The 25730-nt window shown below is 46.0% G+C and overlaps 1 protein-coding gene across 2 annotated transcripts in view; it reads left to right on the top strand.

Moving 5' to 3' along the window:
- rgs19 (regulator of G protein signaling 19) overlaps positions 1 to 25482 on the top strand; it is a 34436-nt gene extending 8954 nt beyond the window's left edge. Inside the window, exons 1-5 of one of the 2 annotated variants that reach the window (XM_015975063.3) lie at positions 728 to 933; positions 10638 to 10810; positions 19111 to 19197; positions 21334 to 21568; positions 23058 to 25482. In XM_015975063.3, the coding sequence (XP_015830549.1) occupies positions 10680 to 10810; positions 19111 to 19197; positions 21334 to 21568; positions 23058 to 23246 (642 nt within the window). In that variant the 5' untranslated portion in view covers positions 728 to 933; positions 10638 to 10679 and the 3' untranslated portion in view covers positions 23247 to 25482. Of the gene's footprint in view, positions 1 to 727; positions 934 to 10637; positions 10811 to 19110; positions 19198 to 21333; positions 21569 to 23057 lie in introns of those variants that run through there. The other variant, XM_015975062.3, reaches the window with a different exon arrangement.
- The last annotated feature ends 248 nt before the right edge of the window (positions 25483 to 25730 follow it).

Raw genomic sequence — 25730 nt, 5'->3', positions numbered from 1 at the left:
TTCTCTTTCACCTCTGTCTCCGTGTCTGGTCGGAATTACAAAGCATTCAAAAACAATAACAATAAAGTTTTAAGTATCAGGCGTGACATTAAAAGCCGAAGCTTTGATGCTCCACCTGAGAGTAAATCTGTAAGGCTTGTTACCAGCATTCAGATATAAACTCTGTTTGCTTCACAGCCAGACAGGACACGGTAAAATAAAATAAAATAAATAAATAAAATAAAATAAAAAAGAGACAGATGGAAAAGATGGGGAAAAACCCCGGACCCATCACCTGGCAACTGGGTTACATTTGCGCCATCGCCAGACGCCATTTTTGAATGCAGCTACAAAAAATAAAAAAGCCCCTGGTGGAATGACCCTGTCTACATCATTTGGGCACTAACTGCACATGGTTAGTTCCTCACAGGGAGGTGAGACCATTGAAAGCGCCTCTGTCTTTCGTCAGCTCTTCTCTAGTGAGAGAGAAAGCGATAACAAGTCTGGGCTGGACTGTCTCCGGGTTCAGTGCCAGGTGCAATGCAAAAGCTGGAGCTTTAGCTCATTTTCACTTCTATTCACAATGTTATGACTTGAATAGGTGCATGTAGTAATGGCTGGCAGAGTTGGGTTGGTGTGTGCACGTTTGCTTGTGTGTGGGCATGTATGTGTGTGTGTGTGTGTGTGTGTGTGTGTGTGTGTGTGGGTGCCAAGTCTGATTCATCAAGTTTCATAAAGAAACGTAGAAGTCCTGTGTGTCACAATATGTCTGTTTCCTGCCTCGCTGTCTTTCTCCATCTTTTCCTGTTGCTCTGGGCTGCGGCTCGCCTCGTCCTTCCCTACTGGAGGAAAGACACGTTGTCTGATGGAAACACCATTAGTGAAGGCGTAGAAACCAACCAGGGACGTGCTTGTCTAATTCAGTTGATCCAGAACTGAATCTTCTCATCTCTGGTGAGCTTTGATGCTTAATAGTTCCAGTTTACCTTCTTTTGAATAGTCTGTAGTTATGTGTAGACTGCTAAGCTTGGTGGTGGTGGTGTTTGTGTGCTGATTGGGTGAGAAGTCCATAGGAGTGTCCAGCAAACATGGAGTTGCTTCATCACACATATTTATGTGAATCAATAACCTGTCTGCGGGTAACCAGGCATAATCTTCTTTGTCTTTATAAACGTTATAATTCGTGTCCTCGAGCGTTAGACGGGCTGCCTTCTCACTTCCTGGTTAGCTGGTGTGTAGGGGATGTGGAGCAAAAATTTGACAAGCAACTTCAACATGTTACAGACACTGGCTTTGATTTATTGTATTGTTCATTTGGATCTCCATCAGTTCATGTATGAGTTACTTTAAAACAAAAGTTGTGAAAACAAAAAGCAGAAGTTTCTTGTGTTATGTCCCAAATGAAAGCTGGCGTTTCAGTATTTTTACCGATTTTTACAGTGTTGGTTCTCACAGCTTTTGAGCTGCCTAAAAAGGTCTAACCTTTTGCAAAGAAACTTTTCTTATTGACAGTTGTTTTATTACTTATGTAAATCATACCGACATTAGTTTGTTCTACTTCTCAATACAATCAGGGACAAAGTATTTGCCCTCTTGCTGATTTTCCTAGTTTGCTCCCTTGTGACACCGAGTGTGTCTTATAAAAGGAAAAGCAAGCCTCCTTAGTTATATAAAGTAGATGTCTGAGAACAGTGCATGTGTTCAGGTTCATACTGTAATGTGTGTAAGATTTGTCAGCCACTGTAAGCACAAGTGTAAACATAGGTGCCGCTCAGCATGCACCAGATGTGATTTAGTTGAGCTGCATCAGGTGTGCAGTGACAGGTTCTGTGTGTGCGGTGAGGAGCGCTTCCGGATGTGTCAGCTGCAGCCATATGTCATTACAACCACTAAATATGAAACTTTTAGTCTTCGTTTGTGTGCATGTGTGAGCATGAGGGAGGGAGTGTGTGACTGTCTGTGTATGGCTCTATAGGTCAGGTGGGGTCTTTGACTCCTCCCCTCTCCTCGGACTTCTTGTGCTACTACGCATCTTCGCCTACCCTCCCCCTGCCACATTTGGTGAAGAGTGTGGTGCCTTGTTCTGCCATAAGCCTGAGTCATGCTTCTGCGTCTGCAACAGCGCGGAGACACTCAACAGCTTTATCCGTCCTTGCGAGCCTGCTGGAGAGCCCCCGCAAGGACGGATGGAGTCGAGCTCTCTTTTCTAAACATCCGTCCGTCGAGACTGAGAGCGCAAGCTTGTGATTGGTCAGGGCACCGCTGTAGTCTACACTGCCGCCATTGCGCCCTCTAAAACAAAGAGGGCCGAGGATAACTAGCGGCAGACACGGAGCAGCTTGAAGAATACCTCGCGAAAAAACTCTAAAACCATGAAAGTTTAATCCCCCCGTGACTGGAGGAGTGAAAAGATTCGCAGCAAGTGTTTTATTTGTGGACGGAAATGACAGGAAACGTGGGTTTAGAGGTGGGGAGCGCATGAAGAGCTGGAAGAGAATGAGGGACAAATTTGTCTGTGTTAAAAAGTCTCTTATGTACAAAAAACACAATATAAACACACTAACTTGGACCGGATACAGGACAGGATACCACAGAACAGCGCTACGCCCTCTGGTGTCCTGGCGGGGAATTTCTTTGCAACACTCCCCAGGAAACGGAGAAGTATGAGGGCAAAAATTCTCCATCCGTGCGTGCGTGTCTCTCCCTGTTGGAGCTGACGGAGAAGCATGACTCAGGCTTTAGTGTTTGCAGGTCCCAGGCCAGGGGGTTTAAGATTTTTGGAGTCTGCCTGATTGATCCCAGTGGCTGCCTGGTGGGATCGGAGTTCCTGGGCTCGGTTGAGTCTCCGGTTGGGCTGGTCGCCCCTGGGTCCCGGGTCGCTGGGTTCCGGGCTCGGCCGGCTTGGGGGTGGGAGGCTGCAGGTGGGCCTGTGGACTTACCACTGATATGTCCCGGGACTCTGCCAGCTGCTGGTTGTGACCCCTGGGGCAATCCCCTGCGCCTCTTGAGGGGGGCAGGGGCTTTTCTGTTTGCAGCCTTCTTGGGGTCCCTGCGCTCTGGGGCAGCTCTTGGATCTCTGGGACTTGGAGCTCCTTCCATCTCCTACACATCTTTGGGGGGCAGATCTGTGGCCCCTCACACTCTCTATTGGACGCTCCTATAGAGAAACCTTACATATACAAGCGCGGGTATGCACACAGGTGCTCACATGGTGCTCTCATAAGTATGGGCTTGGGCACGTTGAACACATGTCTTAAGGCTGTGGTTGGCAATAAATGCAATGTGATTTATTATCGTGTGATTGTTCAGTTAAACAATGTTGATTTTATAGTTCATCATCAGGTTGATAGTTTGCTCTTGTTGTATTGTTGTGTGTTGTTTTTGTCTTTCTACAGGTCTAGAAGAAGATTCTTATTCATCATTGGTTGTTTATTTTTGTGTACACAAAATGTTGGTCTGGGAGGTGTAACTTATCATGATACAAGCCATTTAAAACATGTTAAAGTACTACAAGAGGAGATACATGCATGAATTTAAAGTTCATGTTTGGAGACCAACCTTCACAGTGTGGAGGCTCACGCTGGTGAGGAGACACCATTAGTTCTAGTAACACCTGGGCTCCCAAGGCCTGTTCTGACAGGATGGATGTTATGGGACCCTTAAGGATTCCAGTTGGATGATTGGAGGATTATTTAGGAGGATTGGGATGAACAAACTGGTTTCAGTGGTGAAGGGTTAAATGAGTGAGTGAACCCACTACCAAGGAAGAACTCTGCTAACTTTAAACATCAGCTGCTTTAAATAAGCATGAAGGTCAGAGAGGAGCTCTAGGATGGACATGGATAAAGGAACTGTAATGTAGAGGTAAAGTAGGGCAGGGCCAACATTAGCAGCTGTCATACGGTCCATCTGAAATGGTTGACTTTCATTTAGCTTGTTATGTGATGTGCCAGGTTAGAGCACAGCCTCATGTTAGAGTTTTGTCATGAAAACATTGAGATCCCTCACACACTGATGGCGTCTAAAAATTAACATTTTTTTTATCAAAATAAAGAATTTTAATCACAATTGAAACGTAAAATCCTAGAGAAACCTCGTCCAATCAGTGTGCACGTCCTGTTCTCACTGATTGGATAGAAATCCTTCCATCAAACTTTGTGTGTGTGTGTGTGTGTGTGTGTGTGTGTGTGTGTGTGTGTGTGTGTGTGTGTGTGTGTGTGTGTGTGTGTGTGTGTGTGTGTGTGTGTGTGTGTGTGTGTGTGTGTGTGTGTGTGTGTGTGTGTGTGTGTGTACGTCCTGTTCTCACTGATTGGATAGAAATCCTTCCATCAAACTTTGTGTGCGTGTGTGTGTGTGTGTGTGCGCATGCCTCCAATTGAGCGGGAACAAGGAGTAAAATAGTTTACAGTTTTTAAAACAGTTTCCAGCCCAAAACGGAAGAATTAACAGGTGTGAAAGTATTCACTGACAGTTTAACCACACGATCAGGATGACATAACAACTCCACCGCTCCTGGTTTGGGCTCCACTGAGTGACTTGTCTTCTGCACATCTGCACATGCGGGTCGCTTTGGTGCCGCGGAGCGTTCACACTGGAGAGAGTTTGATGTCGCATTTCAGTCACAGTGTGAACGGCCACACAAATAATATGATTTACTCAAAACATCGGAATTGAGCATCAAGGCCTGCAGAGTGAACGGAGCTTTGTGCAGCCCCACTAACAAGTTTGACCAAGCAGTTAAATGACACAGCATACCCCCCCCCTTCCCCCCATTCAACCAGCAAAATAAAATACAGAAATATAATTTTACTTACTAAGAAAAAAGAATTAGAAACTGCTTGGATGGTCTGTTAGTGCAGTCAATATCCACAGCTTTCCCTCTGTGTTCAAATTGTTCCATGACTAACATTCAAACATGAACACAAACACAAACACACACACACACACACACACACACACACACACACAGACAAAACTAAAGTTCAAAATGGCCGAACATCTCTTAACGTGAGGCTGACGCCTTTCTAGCTCTGCTAGCTCTGCAGTCACATGGGTCTGATGCTCATTAATTATTCAGATGTTTAAGCATTAAAATAAACTGAAACAGAAGAGTTATAAAGACATCACCCCCTCAGACTTGTCATGAGAGTAAACTAGATCTATTAAATGTTTTTGAACCAGGCTGTAAACATTACTTCTGCTGTGAAAATGACATTTTTTTAACATGGGAGTCAATGAGGATTTGCTCACTTCTGACACCAGACCCTAGTGGATGAGGGTGGAACTGCAATTGTTGCCACTTCCTTGTTGGCTTCATTTTCATCCCAGCATTGTGGGATTCCTGGAATCAACTGATATCATTAATGTCATTTTAAAAGGAAAACGAGTAGAGACCATCTAGATATCAACCAGGAAAATCAGCCCAAAATATTGGCCATCAGCTGACCATGGCCTTTACCTATCGACACTGGCAATAGAAAAACCAGTATCGTTCGACCGCTCACATACACACACACACACACACACACACACACACACACACACACACACACACACACACACACACACACACACTTGTATTTATGCATTGTGTGGACCAGCAAAATGTCCCCACAATGTGGACATGTCCAGCCACTACAGGTTAAAGTCAACATGTGTCCACTTCAACATATAAATACAAGAACACACACTCACACATACTTGTATTTATGCATTTTGTGGACCAGCAAAATGTCCCCACAATGTGGACATATCCAGCCACTACAGGTTAAAGTCAACATGTGTCCACTTCAACATATAAACACAAGAACACACACTCGCATACATACACACACACACACACACACACACACACACACACACACAAGGCTGAAACACAATACGTCTGCTATATTGTTACATTAGATGTGGTGGGTCATAAAATAAAGGAAGGGTGTCCCACTCTGTGTGTGTGTTTGTGTGTGGTATACAGTCTAAACCTGAAATTTTATTTTATCCTTTTAATTTTTCTGTTTTGTATTTTATTGCTACATTCATGTAATTACTCATTTCTATCTCATCAAATAAATGCATTTAAAAAGAAAACGCCTTTAAACGTGTAATGTTGCAGTTTTATTAACAATGTTTGTCTAAGGTGATTATGTGGCCCTCACACCCTGTATGAATCCATGCAGGACACAGAAAACTACAAACTTTCTGTTGAAACACATGTTGTAGTTGAGCTTGTTGTTATACTTCCTTTATTGACCACAAGTTCCTTTTACTGTGACATCAGCTGTGATTCAACGTGCCCTCTCATTATGCCCTTCCTCAGCAACAGCTACGTTCTGCCCAACACGCTAGCTTCTTTCCCTACAGCTTGTGATGGTGGTTGCTCTTCCAGCTCATGCTTTTAAAGTAGGGGTGGTTTTTGCTGACTGTCATTAAATTTATAAGTATATAACATATATATCAACATATATAAAGTTAAAAGATTTGTAAAACTGTTTAATTTACTGGTCACTAATTTAGCCTTACATGTCATCCTGTGTAGAAATATGGGGATAAACCTTTAAAACACTTTAAAGTAAAATAAACTTTACGAAAAAGCCATTTGAGTTCTAGTGATGGGATTTATGGCTCTTTCATGGGAGCCATTCATTAGTCGGCCGTTTACCTCAAAGAGCCGTGCAAAAGACTGGCTCCTTTGAACAACGTGAAACCAAGAGAGTGGGGGGGGGGCATTTGATCCTTTTCTATATGTATATAAACACATGTTTATATACATATCTATGGTTCCTCCTACGTCCGTCACAGCAGTGGGTGAGGTTTGAGCGGGTGGGTTTGACCGACTTACGGGGAGATTGGTTAAGATGAACGGCTCTCTACGGGGACTCGGCTCTCATCATTCTCTTTGAAAACCCGTTCAAAAGATTCGATTCGTTCGTGAAAGTCACATCACTATTGAGTTGTAACCATGAGTACTCGCTGTGCTCAAACTGATCCGTTGCTTCTAAAACTGCAGTTTATGAAAGGAGAAGATATTACTATAAAATTATGCAAATTATGTTTAGAGCAAATGTGTTGTCACTCCCTGACAAAGTATGTTTTTTCATGAGTGAGAGTTGGTATGATCTGAGAGGTTTTTGTAGGTTTATGGCACCAAAAGCTAAGAAAGGGATTAGAAGGAGATTTATATCACATTTTTAATGATGCTAAACTAGAATTCCAAACAGAAACTTTACTTTTAGTTTTTAGTGTACTTGTCAATAAAAATATCTTTGTAAGGTATTGATTTGTCTCTTGTGTGTGTTTATCATTCGTTTATAGTCACATTGAGGGAAGATAATATTTGATTAGTACATAGATTACTATTATTAATAGTATAAGCTTTTGCTTCCGCCTAAACCAGAGGTCGGCAGCCCGCGGGCGGCTCCTTCATCCATCTGATGCAGCTCCCTGCTTGTGAAACGATGAATGAATATAAAATGGATTTTATTTTACTGCTTGAATTTTTTATCTGTATGCCAATTCTAAATGTAGAGATTATGTGAGAGGTCTCACATGAGACCGGGTTGACGGGTCACCTGTAGGGTTGTCACGGTAACCGGTTTAGCAGTAAACCCCGGTAAAAAAATTGACAAAAATAATAACCGTCTTGTTTTTAAAAAATATATATTATCTCGGTGGATTACTGTGGCTGCGGTGTAGGCGCAGTGACCCTTAAGCTTGGTTTATGCTTGACGCATTCACTTTCCGCGCGGTGATGCGGCTCGCGGCTGGAACGCGCTTCACAACTCGCAGCGTTTATGGTTTGTGCGGCTTGTCTCTGTGGTGAGTCAATATTCTCCCAAACTGTTGGGGGCAGCATGGAGCTCTACAGCATGCATCCAACACTACACAATAGTAGAAGTAGAAATCACTGTTTACAACATGGTATTTCAGCATTTTTAACAGCGTTCTCGTCTTTTCCGACAGTGCGAGCTATTTCTCTCCAAGAATTATTAACAACATGTTGATCACGGTGATCTCTGAGAGCTGAATCATACAAATGTCTGTATTTACGAACCTCTGCCATGCCGGTCCGCCATGTTTTTCCGCGTCCGACCATCCGCGTGGTTAGAAATTTTCCGAGGTGCGCGTTGCGGAAATCTTGGGCCGTGCGGAGACGCGGTGGAGGGGTGTGGTTGTTAAAATGACGCAAAATGACGCAACTTTTCCGCGCGGAGCCGTGCGGACCTCGCGGGCGCGTCAAGCATAAACCAACCTTTACCAGCCACCGTATCATCTGCTGAAGTTGTCGGCAGCACATGCGCACTTTGTTGTTTACAACCAAAACTTTCTTGAAGCTAAAGCTGAAATAATGGCCAAAGGAGGAGACGGCAGCGCTCAGGACATTTATTATCCCTCAAAGAAGACAAAGTGGGAAGTATGGGCATGTTTTGGATATTTGAAGAATGCCGAGGGACAGTTGATAGAAGACGGCTATCCTGTTTGCAGCAGGTGCAGAAAAAGTGTCTGTGAAAGGCAGCAACGCTTCAAATCTCATGACACATCTGTGTGACCATCACCCACAACTCTACAGTCAACGCAAGGCAAGCTAACGTTAGCGTTTTAGCTAAAATGCGTGATCCGAGGATTTGGGTTGAGGGAGAATGCAACGAGTCGCTATATAAAGCAGCCGCAGCGCCGCTACCTGCATATAAACCGTGTCACGGACACCCCCATGTTGAAATGGCGCTATGCATTACGGGGCTCCCAGGGCCAGATAAGAGTTGGTCTCTCTCCGAGAATAATTATGAATTTAACAACGATTACTGCCTGATGACATTTTCCCACATCTGCAAAGCTCACTGGAAGGACACAAACCGAGGACAATATTTTCCTGATATAGGGTTTATTACTCAAGTAAGGGTAAAAAAGTATCTGATTAGAAGGCTACTTGAGTACTGAGTATCATCTGGTCTAATATTTTTAAAATGATGACATCAAACAGACAAAAAATAAGAAGTTATGGGCAAATATTGGTATTTGAAAGACTAAAGGGGAAAAATGTAAACAAATAACATAATTACAAAATAACACATTTTAGGCTAAATTTAGACACAAACTGAGGACAATATTTCCTGACATACAGGGTTTATGTAGTTGTCTGAAAATGTAACACGTTTAAAAAAATACCGCGACAATACCGAAAACCGTGGTAATTTGGGTCACAATAACCGTGAGGTTAAATTTTCACATCGTGACAACCCTAGTCACCTGCTTGTTTGCAATCAGACGTCTCTGCAGGAGCTTTCTGAGCTGAAGAGGATGTGAGATTCTGGACTTTTCCTCTGACACACTCATGGATGTGTCGCCATTAGACAGGAAGAAGCGCTACTCAGCCAAAGTTTCATCATCAGGAACATTTTCTAAGTGACAAGTCTCTGAGAGACCGGGTTTGGACACACTCGCTTCAGTGAGAGGAACCTTCCTGCGTGGTTCTGGTTCTGCTGCTGCCTGTGACCAACGCTCTCCAAGCCCCCCTCCACATCTTCAGATCGCTGTCCACCTTATGTATGCGCTGACAGCGAGCCGCGCTGGGCCCAGTGTCCAGCTCAGATGTTCTGATGGGAAACATCAAACTTGACTGACACCAGAGCCACGTGCACTGTGCCGTTATCTCCGTCTCTGTAAACAAGGGGAAAACTGATCAATCGCATCCTTTTGTTTAATGTAAAGTTTAGTTCTGAACAAAGTTTAGTTGCAACAGTCCAACGAGACAGCCTGGATTTGTGTTCTGAACAGTTTAAACACGTTTTAAAAGGAGACGTGTGTGACGCGGTAAAAAGCTGCACCTGCTTAACTATTAACACCGCTAACAGGGTGAAAATGTCTAAATATTGTAGGATCAGACAGGCATCTTCTTCTTCTGGATCAACTTTACACAGAATTAGTTTCATGAATTATCTTCTGTTGAAAGTTAACTAACATGAGCGACTGGTATTGGTTTCTATCACTTGAACGGTTCAAGCAGCTCTCGGCTGTCTGAGGGTGGGCCCAGGCCCCGTAGGCCCACCCACGACGCCGCGGCCCCCAGGGTTTTCTTTCCTGTGGGAAACGGGTAATAATGGCTCTTTGATGGGAAAAGGTCGCCGACCCCTGGCCTAAACCTGTTCAGTTATGGTATGTTCAGCTGTTCATGTCTATGTAGGTTCATAGTGCATGCTCATATGTGGATGAGATGGATGTAGATGCTTGTGTGGGTATGACGTATCTACAGTGGGGCAAAAATATTTAGTCAGCCTCCAGTCGTGCAAGTTCTCCTACCTAAGGAGATGACATTTTCTCCTGGTTCTTTTTCTTACTGGCACCTTTGTGTCTCGTGGGTCTGGTTCTAAAAGCTTTATGACGAGTGGGCAATCCTGGTCCTCGAGGGCCTTTATCCCACATGTTTTACTGTTTTCCCTGTTTCAACACACCTGATTTCAATCAGCAGGAGATTAGCTGGCTTCTGCAGCTTGATGAGCTGCTGAATCAACTGTGTTGGAACTGGGAAATAACAAAAAGATGGAGGATACCAGCCCTCGAGGACTGGAGTTGCCCGCCCCTGCTTTATGAGTGAAACTGAAGTTTAGCGTTTAATAGTCTGAAGCTAGAGCAGGAGGGGTTCTGAAGGAGCCTCTGCTTCTGTCCAGTACACAGGTCCGATTCCTGCCGCGCGGGCCGGCGAGTTGACCATGGGGGGAGGTCGCAGCGAGACCTCGGCACTGAGTGGGACCGGAGAGGGGTGGGGCTTTATCACTACCCAGAATTCCCAACGGCCCAATGCTTGCTGTTTCTGCTGGTGCTGCTGTTGCAGCTGTTCATGGTAAGACACACACACACACACACACACACACACACACACACACACACTTTCTATATCTGTAGTAGTTGTCCAGCTGAAGCTTATTTCTAACAGAGCTGAGCTGTGGGAGAAAATATTCAGGCTGATTTGATCTGATTTTCCTTCACCTGTGGGTTTAGTGCATTCACGTCATATTAATTATAATACTGTAAGTAACAGGTCACTACAGTCTGGGCTAGAGCGTGTTTCTAGGAACAGAAGCTGGTTGGGTTAGGGTTGGCAGCAGCTCACTGGTCCTGACAGGAGAACTCCTCTCATCAGCAGCAGGTGATCTACAGAGCAACACCGGTCCGAAAGAACCAAAAAGCACCGAGCTCAGATAGGGCCACCGGGCATTTCCCCAGCTGGTCCTGGTTCCGCCCGCCTTCGCCGAGCGTTTCGCTGCTATGAGAGCGAGGACGGGGGTAATAGCAGCGTCACACCTGAGGCTATGTAGGGGAAACACTGCCACACATCTAAATCCACGTTCTGTCATTGTGTGGACCAGCCAGCTGTCCCTACAATGTGGAAATGTCCCCTCACTACGGGTTTCAAGTTAAAATTGGTCCACTTAAGCATATAAAGACAAGTACACACACACACACACACACACACACACACACACACATTTATATCATGTAACTGTTGAAGGGAAACATTTGATCACATTCAGTTCTAAAATATCAGAATCATACTGATTTATTAATTGTATATTTATCTTGTGTGTGTGTGTGTGTGTGTGTGTGTGTGTGTGTGTGCAGCCTTTCATTAGAAAAATTTCATGCCACACAAATGTTTCCTTCTTCAGTAGCTTTTCTAACCAGCCCTTTCCACAGCCTAGACCAGGGCTATTCAATCCTGGTCCTGGAGGGCCGGTGTCCACGTTTTAGTTTTAACCCGCTTCAACACACCTGATTTCAATCAGCAGGTGATTAACAGGCTTCTGCAGAGCCTGATGAGCTGCTGCACATGCCACTCAACCACTGAATCTAGTGTGTTGGAGCAGAGAAACCACTAAAACATGCTGGATACCGGCCCTCGAGGACCAAACTTGAACAGCCCTGGCCTAGAACATTTAAAATCTTTACTCTTTGAGCTGACTTGACCAAATTTTGCTGATCCACCTGTGTGTTGTGTTATGGGTTTTTATATTCCAAGTGTTACTACACCATTTATGCCATTCATTTTGCTTTTATTCAAATTCAAAAATAATTTATTAATCCCAGAGGGAAATTGATTAAATGCTTATGTTAATTGCATGTTCTGTGGTGTGGTCAACGCAACTGTAAAGTGCTCTTAAAATAGACTTGAACCTTTCCACACGATGCATAAGCGCAGTGTGACGTCTGCTAAATGCAGTACTGGTGTTATAGTGGGTCGTGGTCCCACCAACAGCCAACTGTAGTCATTTGGAATTGTCCCAGTGGCATAGGGATGTGTGTTTGACCCCGTCAGTCTATTTTGTTGGCGCTACCCTTGTGGAACGCGTCAAACTTGGGAAGGATTTTGCTGCCGATCACCGATCACATGGATTGGCCTTAATCCACTGATTAACTGACCTGTATAAAATTAGGAAAAAATGTTTTTAGTTTTTTAAGACAACTAAAAGACTTACAGGACAATCAGTGTGTTTGTTTTTGACCACAACTTGTTAGCCTCCTGCTCACAACCCAAGGTCTAAAGCTGAAAATGTCTCTTGGATGAGAGGTAATGACCAGAAAAGTCCAGCTGTTTCCAGTTAAGTCTCTGAAGGTGACCATGTCACTAATAATTCCGCTGTGTTGACGTGTTTTAGCGAGCTTCCCGCGAGTTTGCATCACTCACAGAGTTAAACTTGCCGCTGTGCACATGCGGATGAGTGAGTGAGACGCGATGCTGCAGCTACACACAAGGTCTCTGTCGGCTGCAGTGACAGGACTGGCTCTAAGAGGAGTAGATCGGGAATCGGCCGATTACGTGTTTTTCACAGAAATTGTCCGATTTTGATTAGTGGTTGATCAGTTGGAACATCCCTACATCACACTCCTCAGGTCCGATTGAGACAGACAGGAAGTCAAACACAAAAGCTGTCAAACATCCAGAAACGTAAAGAAAAAAAAAGTCACATGCACATTTCCGGTTTCCAGTCGCCTCACTAGTAAAACACGTATGTAGTTTCCTGTCAAACCTCCGTATCCGAGACAAACAGGTCAGGATACACGCTGTGGTCTTTGCCTGCTTGTTGTGGTGTGACCTGCAGACATGGAGGGATGTTTGGCCTCGTGGGACCAGCAGCGGGTAAAACACCACTATTACGTTACGCTCCACTTACGTTTGGTGGAAAGGCTGGGTAACTATTAAACGTCTGCTTGATGCTTGAGGCTCAAACTCAGACTGACCTTCGACTCCTGAGTCGTGGAGACAGCAGGAGAAAGGAGGTTCAGCAGAGACGTCTCCATCTGCTCTGATTAAAACAGACGTATCACACAATACTTGAATTGTTTGGCCTTTTTGCTACGTCTCCACACTAAACCACGTTTTAATCGACTCAGCCGTAAGCTGTGGAGGTGAGAGGTGCTGAAGAGCATCAAGTCTGGCTTTAGTCAGAAGAACCAGCTTCCTATATCTGTTCTGATGTTTGGCACCAGAACTTGCGGTTCTATTATAGACGCTGTTCATGTCTGTGCAGTAGCTGGTTGTGTCTGTCTCCCACGTCTGAAGCCGGGCGGTCATGGTGCGACTTTTTCACGCTTTGAGCCGATTTTCCACTCGTGTGAGAATCCACGAGATGGGGGCGAGTTTTGCGCCGAGCGTCGTGTAGTTTACGGGGGGTTACGAGAGGCGAGTAACACCACATGACCAGCTACCGATCAGCAGTCGTGAGCTCGCACGGACTTCTGGCTTGTTTGATATTTTGCTCGTCCCTCGTGAGGGTTGAAGTGGCGCTGCGAGCTGCTGCGACCCAATGAGCACCAGAACCGCTCACGGCGCATGTGCAGACATGTGTCAACACCCCTCGCCAGCTATTTCCTACCAACACACGTCGTTTGTTTTCATTTGAGGGGCGACGGCAACACAGGAGTTAATCGGAAGGTTGCAGGTTGGTCGCTGTCGTTGTGTCCTTGGGCAAGACACTTAACCCACCTTGCCTGCTGGTGGTGGTCAGAGGGACCGGTGGTGCCGGCGTACGGCAGACTCGCCTCTGCCAGTGCGCCTCAGGGCGGCTGTGGCTACAAGGTAGCTCATCACCACCAGGGTGTGAATGGATGAATGACTGATTGTGTTGTAAAGCGCCTTGGGGGGTTCCAGGACTCTAGAGGGCGCTATATCAAATGCAGCTTTTTTACATACACACACACACACACACACACACACACACTGACAAGGATTACCAAGAGTGTGTGTTTGTATCAAGTGGAAGAGATCACAAAGCACTGATTTATTTTTTCCTTTTCCTCCTCCAACCTCCATAAATCCCTGAGTGTCCTCCTGCAGCTCTCCCGAAGGACAACAGACATCAAGAGCAGCACAAAGGCCGACGTGTTGTGTAAAAACGGTTGTTTTTGGCGTATTTGTAGGTCCGACGTGTTCCTACCTGATGTGCAGTGTGAGCACACGACTCGTGAGATTTGCTCTGCGAGGACGTCACCTTGTTAGCGTGCGAAGGTATCTTCAGACGGCCCGTAACGCTCCGCTTCAAACGGGTTCCTTTGTGATGAAGTGTCAGCGACGAACACATGACCAGGTACCGAGTGAGGTCATTCAGCCCCGGAAAATCTCCGTGGGTCTGGCCAAACGCATCGGGGGTCAGCTTCTGGTTCTGAACCGTTGCCTCCTGTTCAGTCCACACACCACCTTTAGAAGTTGGGTGGCTTTGTGAACGTGCACATGACCAGACCAGGCAGTCAGGGTTCGGTGGTGAACCAGTGAGCCCATTTTAATGATGCAGGTGTTGATTCTGGTCCAGGCCAGGTCTCGACAGTCCAGATCTGTTGTGGGGGACATGTCTTACACCTCCGTTTCTCACTCTGTACTTGGAGTTCTGGCGGGCTGATTTCTGCTGCACGCTGTTTTCTCTCCCACCGCCAGCGCCTGTGTCTCAAGAGAACACGCTAATAGTCACATGTGCCTCCATTACCACCCCTGATGCACCAGGTAATAGTATTACTCACCTATTGTGTATACCCGGTTTCTCACTTCTGCACGCTTATCACCCTCCCCCTGTGGAGCAGTGATCGTTACCCTACTGGGATGGTTAGGTCACCCGTTCCGCTGATGGGCTGCTTTTGTCGCCAGCTGTTCTCCTGCAGTGCTCATAGACATTGTGACCATCACTCTTCACTCCCTTGCCTCGCTGGCTTCTTTTTTCCTTTTTCCGCCCACAGATTTCTGTGCGTTTTGGCAACCGGAGGTAACTTCTAGGGTTTGATCTGAACCAGCTTGGTCTGTGACCCAGTAGAAAGCCCTAACCCTCCCGTGTTCCAAATGGGGTCAGATGGACCCCCGAGTCTTTTTCAGTGAGGACATAAGCAGCAAGTGGAGACTGCCAGCTCAGTGGCCTAGTGGCCTGCCCTGGGAGTGGGAGAGCAGGATTCAAATCATGGTTGGGTCATATCAAAGACTGAAAGAAAATGGGACCCAATCCCTCCTTGAGGGGTTAAACCACCGACGGGCTCCAGAACCCGGCTGTGTCTGCAGCTCACCACTCCCCCAGAGGATAAGTGAAGTGGACAGAAACTAGTGTTTCTGTAGTGAACATGTCTATGAAGGCTAGGACGTGAGCAGTGTTCTGCAGCTACAATCTCTATATTTGGAAGAAAATCTTATGCAGCACAGCAGGGCCCGTGCAGGACCCGCCTGTCGGACCCTGCTCGACAGCTGCCTTCGCTCCGAACAGGAGTGTGGCAGCAGCAGCGTTCTCCGCCTGCCGTGCGGTCACACAACAGCCCTTCTCCCTAACCCTGACTCCAGCCGTTCAACAGAATATTCTTGAGTATCTAAACCCAAACACAAACCTGTCCTGGGTCTACAGTGAATACAAGTCACCGTGAGCGTGCTAACTTCTGCACACTTAAGCTAAATACGCAATATTTAGTGGTTCACTCTGTTACCTCTAACATCTCATTTCCTGTTCATCACTCAAATGATAAATTAGTAAATTAATGTCTGTAATAACTTATTAAACCTTCATCAGGTACTGGAGGCCACTGTCTAACATTATCATTCCATATTTTCATGATTAGAGTTGGGCATTGTTTGATTTTGAATGATTCCGATTCTGATTCCAATTCCTCGTTTCGATTCCGGTTCCTATCAATTCCCGATTCCGATTCTTTCAATACATTCCATGTTTTACATGAGCCAGCTAACCACAGGTCCTACTGGATGAACTAATCTTAACTTCAACATGAATTTTAACTCTATGAACAACAACATCACCTTCATGTAGACACAAACATGTTTTGGAGACAAAAGAAGACGACTTGCAGCACAACCAGTGTGTTTGTTTCTGACCACAACCAAAGTGTGGAAGCAGCCTCTGGGATGAGAGGCTAAATGTCTCCAACATATCCAGAAACGTCCAGCTGTCTTCAGCTACAACTCTCAGGATGATCATTATTTATGGTGGCAGAAGCTGGTGTGGTCCACCACAGAGAAGCTGCTCTAGCATGATGACTTTAATTATTCTACAGGTTATTGTTCAGCCTTCTGACGCTCACGTGTCTGACTACTGACGCTCCGTGTGTGTTGTTATTTCTGCAGTGAGACAAACTCACCCCACACCGTCCAGAGTTTGTTCTTTAAAGCTTCTATTAAATCCACCGTGTTGACGTATTTAACACGTTTCCTCTACGCTGCAGGAGTTAAAGTTTACGTTACGGAGTGAAAGTTCGGCAGACGTGTTTGTTTACATCTGGGTGGGGGGAGGGGGGTGCTGCACACACAGCTGGTGTGATCAGCTCTGAAAAGCGTTGATCACAATTTGCAGATCACGTTTATTTTTCATGGAGATCAGCCGCGAATTCCTCTTCCGTCGGCATTCTAGGAATTGAAATAAAAATCTTTGAACGATTCCGGGGAAAGCTAACAGTTGGAACCGGTTCCTGTCGATGCTCAACCCTAGGGTCAGTTTACAATGACAGATTAATGAATGAATCATTGACACGTGACACTGCAGCAATGGCGGCGCAGCAAGATGGCGACCTCCACAAAGTGGGGCAACCCTTTAAGGCGGCGGGCCTCACTGGTTCTACGTGGCGTAGTAACCTTTAGAAATGGTTTGCTGTCCTCAATCCATCTTCTACCTGACCGGGCCCGTCCAGTAGGCGGGCGCACCTTCAAAGCTCTTTGGTGGATGGCTCTAATTCGGAGAGTTAGACCCAGTAGAAGCTTTAAAGGGCTGCATCTACATCTTAGGGTTACAACACATAGCCATGGTTTTAGCACCAGCTGGCCAGTGACGGGAGCTCTTCACGGTCATTGTTGTCCGTTACGGTGTCCACACATTTCCTGTCTGCAAATGTAGTTGTGTGTTTGATGATGCTGGGTTGTGTATGAGCTGGTTCAGGCTCTCTAAAGCCGGGCGTACACTGTGCAACTTTTTCACTTTTTTGAGCCGATTTTCCACTCGTGCGAGAATCCACCAGATCGGGGCGAGTTCAGCGCCGAGCGTGGTGTAGTGTACAGGGGGTCACGAGAGGCGATTAACACCACGTGACCAGCTACCGATCAGCAATCGTGAGGTCGCACGGACTTCTGGCGTGTTTAATATTTTGCTCGTCCCTCGTGAGGGTATCGCACTGTTGAAGCGGCGCTGCGAGCAGCTGCGACCCAAAAAGTATCAGAACCGCTCACGGCGCATGCACGCGCAATCCTGCATCAACACCGCTCGCCCGCTATTTCCCTAATAACACACGCTGTTCGTTTTTATTTCTACACGTTTTTTTACTCACAAAGATTGTCAAGAAAGCGTGTTTGTCGTGTTCATGTCAAATTAAACTGATCACTAAACACAGATTTACTTTCTTTATTTCGTTTTCCTCATCCAACCCCCATAAATCCCTGTGTGTCCTCCTGCAGCACTCCCGAAGGACAACAGGCAAAACAAGACAAAACAGTCTGACGTGTTGAGTAAAAACGGCTATTTTTAACATATTTTTAGGGCCGACGTGTTGCTACCAGACGTACAGTGTGAGCAGTCAGATTGCATCCGAGAACTGGGTCGTACAGTGTGAGCGCCTGGCTCGTGAGGTCTGCCCTGCGAGGAAGTCGTACAGTTGGAGCTGAAGCTGAACGCTACGAGTGAAAAAGTCGCCCAGCTTAATGGTGGGAACTGACCTGCTTGTATGAAGATGGATGCACCAGTATCGTCTGTGTATTCGTACTGGTTTACAGCAGAGTGATGCTGCGCTGAGCTGCAGCAGGAGACCTCTGGAGTAGATGAAACATGTCTGAGTACTATTTCAGCAGTACATGTACCATTGCTTGGTTTGGGTACACACAGGAACGAGTCACTGCTGGTTTCACCTCCTTTTAGCCACATTTGGCCAAAGCAGCAGGAAGGCACCAAAGGAAGTCAGCAACCTGTTTCTTGCTACTGGCACCTGCTAGTATGGCAAGCTGTTTTATTATATAGTCAACTGCACGTTGTAAAAGTTAGTGCAGGTAATTAGTGTATTTACTGGTTTTTATGAAACTCATTTTTCAGTCATTGGACTAAGAAGTTTGGTGTTTCGTTTATTTAGTTTTTTCACAGATTTTTTTCATTTTAGTTTTCTTTTCAATTTTGCATCAATTCCAGCAGAAAGCACTCAGGTGTGGATCAGTTTTGCTTGATTTTTCTGTGTTTCCATATTAGTACTCGGCACTGGAATGAACTTATCGGAGAGCATTCACACGCGGTTTGGAGAAGTGTGCTGCTGCTGTGGAAACGTGTTCAATGAGTGATGAAACCACTTCTGACCTTTGGTCACGCAGTCAGGGAGTGATTATGTCTCCGTATTTATAGCTCGCTGCTATCTGTCTCCCTCACACACACACACACACACACACACACACACACACACACACACACACACACACACACACACACACACACACACACACACCTGTGGATGTTAACACAACAGGTGTTGTCATTGTCAATGTAGCAACAGCATTGAGTGTGACTGAAACTTGTGGTGCAATGTGTGTGTGTGTGTGTGTGTGTGTGTGTGTGTGTGTGTGTGTGTGTGTGTGTGTGTGTGTGTGTGTGTGTGTGTTACTGGCTGAGAGCAGTTTTATGATGTCAGTTTTACTGTCAGGAATGAAGAGGAGAGACGGAAGCGCAGGAGGAGGAAGAAAATATCCCTGGACTCCAAGATGGAAACAATACCAAGATGTGAATCTTGGTTAGTGTGTAACACACACACACACACACACACACACACACACACACACACACACACTGAAATGGGTCTCTCTCTCATTTTTTCGTTTAAATTTTGAAGACATGTAGAGGTTGTGAGACCAGGTCACCTGATGGTCTCAGGTCTGGATCCAGACGGGTTCAGTTCACAAGTTTGTTGAGATTTTTGCTGCAGATCAGAAGCATTTTTCCTGCTATTAAACAATGTCAGCACAAGTCAAGACTCAAAAAAAAAAAACTCAGAGTAAATGACCCGAGATTCTTTGTGACTAAAAGCAGCAACCGTTTTTCCATTTTTTTTTCAATTCCCAAGCAATTTCCTTGTAAAATCCTACTTGAATTTGGACCTCCGGGCTGCCGTAGCAGCTATTTTCTGCTCTTCTAGCAGCAGCTATCCATGTTTTCCATTTGTGAATGATCAGTCAAGCAGCATGTTTAAGTTACACTGAGCAAAAATATAAACTCAGCATTTTTGTTGTTGATCCCGTCTTTCCTGAGCTGAACTCAAACATCTGAAACTGTGTCTACACACACAAAACACCCATGACTCTCACGTATTCTTCTGAAATCTGTCTACGTGTGTGTTAGTGAGCACTCTTCCTTTACCAAGACAATCCATCCCACCTCACAGGTGTGGCATTTCAAGGGACTGATCAGAAGCATGAATAATGTACAGGTGTGCCTCAGACGGCCCACAATAAAAGGCCATGTCATGGGTGTTTTGTGCCTGTAGAAAAAGTTTCAGATGTTCGAGTTCAGCTCATGAAAAATGGGAGCAAAACCAAAAATGTTGCGTTGATATTTTTGCTCAGTGTAGAAGGCTCGGCGGGCCTGTGGGCTTGCCGCTGATGTCTCCCGGGATTCTGCCGGCTGCTGATTGTAGCTCCCCAGGACAATCCTCTGCGCCGCTCGAGGGGGGCGGGGGCTTTTCTGGTTGCAGTCTCCCTGGGGTCCCTGTGCTCTGGGGCAGCTCCTGGATCTCTGGGACTTGGAGCTCCCTCCATCTCCTACACATCTTTGGGGGGCGGATCTGTGGTCCCTCACACTCTCTATTGGACGCTCCTATAGAGAAACCTTACATAAACAAGCGCGTGTACACACACAGGTGCTCACATGGTGCTCTCATAAGTATGGGCTTGGGCACGTTCAACACATGTCTTAAGGCTGTGGTTGGCACTAAATGCACTGTGATTTATTATCGTGTGATTGTTCAGTTAAACAATGTTTTTATATTTCCTCATCAGGTTGATGCAGTGATAGCTTGCTCCTGATGTATTGTTGTTGTGTCCCTTTTCTGCAGGTCTAGAAGCAGATTCCTGTTCATCATTGATTGTTTATTTTTGTGGAACCCCCCCACCGCCCCCATTCCTCTCTTCCTTTTGTCTTTTCCGTTCTCTTTCACCTCTGACTCGGGTCTGGTCGGAATTACAAAGCATTCAACAACAACAACAATAAAGTTTTAAGTATCAGGCGTGACATTAAAAGCAAACGCTTTGATGCTCCACCTGAGAGTAAATCTGAAAGGCTTGTCACCAGCATTCAGACATCAGTTCTGTTTGCTTCACAGCCAGACAGGACACGGGGAAAGAAGGTGTCTACATGTCGTTTAAGTCGTCATACACTGCTATGACATGGGGAAACCACCTGCCCCGTATAGAGCAGAGCTGGTGGAGAAGAGCAGTATTTGTTTTATTCCTTAGAATTCCTTGAACATAGTCATGGTCAACTTACAGGGACACGCTGGTCCTGTGCGTGCACTCTGAAGACATGAAATCACATTTCCAGGTGGTGCCATGTGTTTGTGGCTGGGTGCTTCTGATCCAGAGAGCATCGTGGGGTTTTCAGACGTCTGATAACTTATAACACAAATGCTGAACCAAGGTTTTCAGGGTTGGACCTGTCGCTGACTCTCAGGCTGAGTTAGTGGGTGCTGAGGTCAGCACATCCATCCAGCTGGTGACTGCTCCACCTCTGCATACAAAACACCAATCCTGAAGTTTATGATTGATCATTTTATTTTATTGAAGCATCAAAGTGGCTGAATTACAAAGTGAACGCAGTAACGATGGCTGAGGCATCAGGTGAACACTAACAGAACCTTTCACCCATCCTATCTCAGCACCAAACCCTCGCCAGAGGAGATCGGGCTTTGGTCTCAGTCGTTCGACAAGCTGATGAGGAATCCTGCAGGTCGCAATGTTTTCCGAGAGTTCCTGCGGACGGAGTACAGCGAGGAGAACATGCAGTTCTGGTTGGCCTGTGAAGACCTGAAACGAGAGATCAACAAGAGCGCCATCGAAGAGAAAGCACGGGTCATCTACGAGGACTATATTTCTATATTATCACCCAAAGAGGTACACACACACACACTCTCTAGTCTAGCATTTGTTGTGAGGACCGTCATTGACTTCCATTCATGTTAGTGACTGGATTGTGTCTAACCCTAACCAGTGCAACCTCACCCCTGAGCCTAAAACAGTGAGCATTAGGACCGGGTCTGGCCCTAGCTGTACAAGTACACACACACACACACACACACACATCTTAGGTGTGTTCTTGCTGTGTCGTTCTAATTCCATGTTGTCGTTCTTTATAAAACACAGAAACAGTTTTGTTTACCTGTTTTGTCGCTACGTTTCGCCGGCAGCTGCATGCTTCTTCAGGCTGACGCTGATGGTGGCGCGTCACTTCCTACTCCGTTTATCCGCGGGCAGCAGAGGACGTTGTCGCCCTCTGCTGCCCGCTAACGCGCTGTGCCAGAGCGTCGGTACTGACACGCGATCGTTCATGTCGGCTCATTTCCTTTTATGTTTTCTGTCTTTTATTTGTGCCTGATGCGTTTCGCTGCATGCTGTGGAGCGGGGCGCATCACCTTGTCCTCCGACGCACCAATCACTGATGCGGCCACCAAGCAGGGAGCGCTCCTCTGTTTTAGCGGTCGGTAGATCTTTTAGAACTGCAGTTCAAAGGTAACTCATGAGGTGAATATATATGAACCCAGCCAGGTAGCAGTTTTTCTTTAGGATTGAGAGGAGATGCAGGAAGATAATAAACAGGCAGGACAGAAAAATAGTCAAATAAAAACAAGTTAGTTGTTGTACCTGCTGGTTGCAACAAACAGACACCATTGAAGGTAATCAGAAGTGAGGAACAGAAAATGAAATAATTATTTTAATGTTTAGAGCAGCAGGAACTCCGAGAGGCTGCAGGCGCATCAGTGAGTTTGCGCTGCTGCACAGGGGGAGGGGGGGGAGGGCTGAAGCAGGGGGAGGGGGGGAGGGCTGAAGCAGGGGGAGGGGGTAGAGGGCTGAAGCAGGGGGAGGGGGGAGAGGGCTGAAGCAGAAACTACTGTTGTTAAAAGAAATGTGTTTAACTTTGAAAATGTGGGCGCACTTTTAATTGTCAATAACTCCAGCGAACCATTAGTTCATTTTGCTCAAATAGAAATTGAGGCCTGCCTCTAATTCTGGCCCTCCTTCCAATAAAGGCCTGGAGCTTGATGAGCTTGAGTCAAATACAGGCCCGGGCCTGTATTAGAGGATTTACGGTATATATATATATATATATATATATATATATATATATATATATATATATATATATATATTTTTTTTTTTTTTTTTTTTTTTTCTCCCTTCGAATCTGGGAGGGTGGGACTCCAGCTATGGACGAGCCCCCAGGGGGCCCAACTTGATATTTTTTCATGGGGCCCAAAATCTCTGGCAGCCCTGCGTGTGTGTGTGTGTGTGTGTGTGTGTGCGTGCGTGCGTGCGTGTGTGTGTGTGTGTGTGTGTGTGGTGAAAACACACCTGGTCTGCTGAGTGACGTTCAGTTTGCTTCCAGGTGAGTCTGGATGCTCGTGTTCGAGAGATGATCAACAAGAAGATGCAGGAGCCGACGCCTCACACCTTTGAAGATGCTCAGCTGCAGATCTACATGCTGATGCACAGGGACTCGTACCCACGCTTCCTCTCCTCCAGCAACTACAAGGCCCTGGTTCTCGGCGGCTCTCAGCCCTCCTCAGACTCCTAGTCCTCCTCCTCCTCCTCCAGGAGCAGCTCCTCTCCTGTCTTCTGTCTCCAGTGTCTCCGTATCATCTCCAACTAAACTTTAAGCACCTTTAAGAGCCTTGAACATCAGGCTTGTAAAAACGATCACCTCTGATTTCATTTCCCACAAAAAAACACGGAATTAGGACGTCAAAACAAGGAAAACTACTAATGAATGTTTCTGGTGGGAACATTTAGTTTGGTAGTGTTTTACTCATCTGTTTACTAAGATCCAGTCTCACAGAAAACTTTAACCTTTGACCTTTCCCTCTGGATTTGCTTCTCGCTCTCTGATTCTTTAAGGGAGACGGAGGAGTTTCGGGGTCAACGCTCTGCTGCGTACTCGACTACTTTAGAACAGAAGCATCCGTTTGTGTCATGGGCCCTCACCGGCTAGCTGAAGGAGAACCTCTCAGACCTCCAACAGCTGCCTCTTCAGAAAAGATGGAGGTAGCTCCTCCCATCTGAACGGGTCAGGATGACCGTTCCTCCCTCTGGTTCCTCCTGTTGGGAGCAAGCGGACGGAGGATGGCCTCATTTCTACAAAAACGAAGGAGCCAGGATCTCTGACTTGTTCTGTTATCTCCTTTCCTGGTTTTTATTACTTTTTCAAGAAGAGAAGAATTCCTCTGAACGTGCTGATCTCCACCCAACACACACACACGCACACACAGCAATAAAACACTGGCGTCTACACCACGCTGTGTTACTACACTTACGGACGCCGGTGACCGATCCTTCTAAATGAACCTTTAGAAGAAACTTGGATAAGTTGAAAGTATTTCTGTTTAAAAGGATGAAGGACTTCTGTCCATAGCTTCCTGAAAGGCCTCAGCTTGTAGAAATAGAGATTCCGTTTTCAGACTGGCCCCATTCTTCTGTCTAAACAGGAAGTTTCATTTTCAAAGCACAAACATGTCTGTTAGGGGTTAAAAGGCTCAGATCAGCTTCCTTTTTACAGGTTTTCCATTCTTCTAGAGCTTTATTACCGTATTACCCTGAATATAGGACCACCCCCTTTCCAAGACTAATCTTCAGAAAAAGACAAAAAAAATCACTTTTTAAATAAACTATCTTTATTGACATTTGAGAACTAATACTGGGCTGTGCAGTGGCCCAGTGGTTAGAGCTGCTGTCTTGCAGCGAGAAGGTCCCGGGTTCGCTTCCCGGCCTGGGATCTTTCTGCATGGAGTTAGCATGTTCTCCCTGTGCATGCGTGGGTTCTCTTCGGGTTCTCCGGCTTCCTCCCACAGGTTGATTGGTCTGTCTAAATTGTCCTTAGGTGTGTGTGTGTGTGTGTGTGTGTGTGTGTGTGTTGCCCTGCGATGGACTGGCTCTCTGTCCAGCGTGTACCCGCCTGATTGCCCGTTGACCGCTGGAGATGGGCACCAGCCTGTGCCTCACCCTCTCTCTCGTGCTTCTGCAGTCCCGGCTCCCCCCATAGAACGCCATCCTCGCTGCCATCCATGCATTAGATATGCAGCACGGTCCCTTTGGGTATTTTACACTCCAGACCGCCATATTTTATTTCCTGGCTGTTGTTTGACACCTCTGCTGTCATAACTCTGCCTTAGTAACTTGCCCCACTTTGGATCCACTCCGCTCCGGACCGCTCTTCTCCATGTTTTCCTCCTGTTGATAACCAAGTAATATAATTCTCAGCTCACCATCAAATGTGGATGTAAGAAGTCTGACCTCTGATGAACGCATCATAAAACATCCTCAGGTTTTTGTTCATGTTTGAAAAGAAATAGTCAACTGTGGCTCCGTAAGTATAGTAAAACACACACACACACACACACACACTCCAGGGTGGCTTACCTGGGCACTGCTGCTACTGATCTCTGTAATCTCTCACCTTTGACCTCATCACTGTCCACACGGATGCCTGCCACTGACTGGCTGCAGGAGGCCACAGGGCTGATCTGTGGTTGGTCAATTGTGTGTGTGTGTGGGGGGGGGGGATTCCAGGTGCAAAAACAACAGACCAACAGAGAGCTGTTCTGTTATGCGAGGCGGCACGCTCGCCCCAGAGCTCCATGTGAGATGCCGAGTGAACACGGGCGAGCTTCAACACAAGCAGAAGAAGCCTCCGTCTCTTCACTTGACCGGTCCCTCAGAAAGCATTTATCTCAGTAGTGTTAAATGTTATTTATTTTATATTTTGTTAAAACTGTGATTTTATTTGTACAGATATAAATAGAAACCTTGGAAAAGCAGCGTCGCCTGTTCTGTTTTTCTTCTTTTATCACAAACAAACAAACATCTGTGGTAAACCAACCACCGCACGGCTGTTAGAGCCACAGCTGGAACTGCCTCTGCGACTCACCAGAGTGTGACATCAACAACATCTCAGCTGCAGTCGTAAAAATGTGAAACCTTACAACTGAAGCTGAACATCGTCGTGTCTGTATCACTTTACTGGTAACGTCTTCCCGTTGGAATGACCAGAAACAAAACATCTTCA

Source organism: Nothobranchius furzeri, chromosome 15 (assembly GCF_043380555.1).
Source record: "Nothobranchius furzeri strain GRZ-AD chromosome 15, NfurGRZ-RIMD1, whole genome shotgun sequence".
Lineage (NCBI taxonomy): Eukaryota > Metazoa > Chordata > Actinopteri > Cyprinodontiformes > Nothobranchiidae > Nothobranchius > Nothobranchius furzeri.
This window is presented reverse-complemented; position numbering and strand designations above follow the sequence as displayed.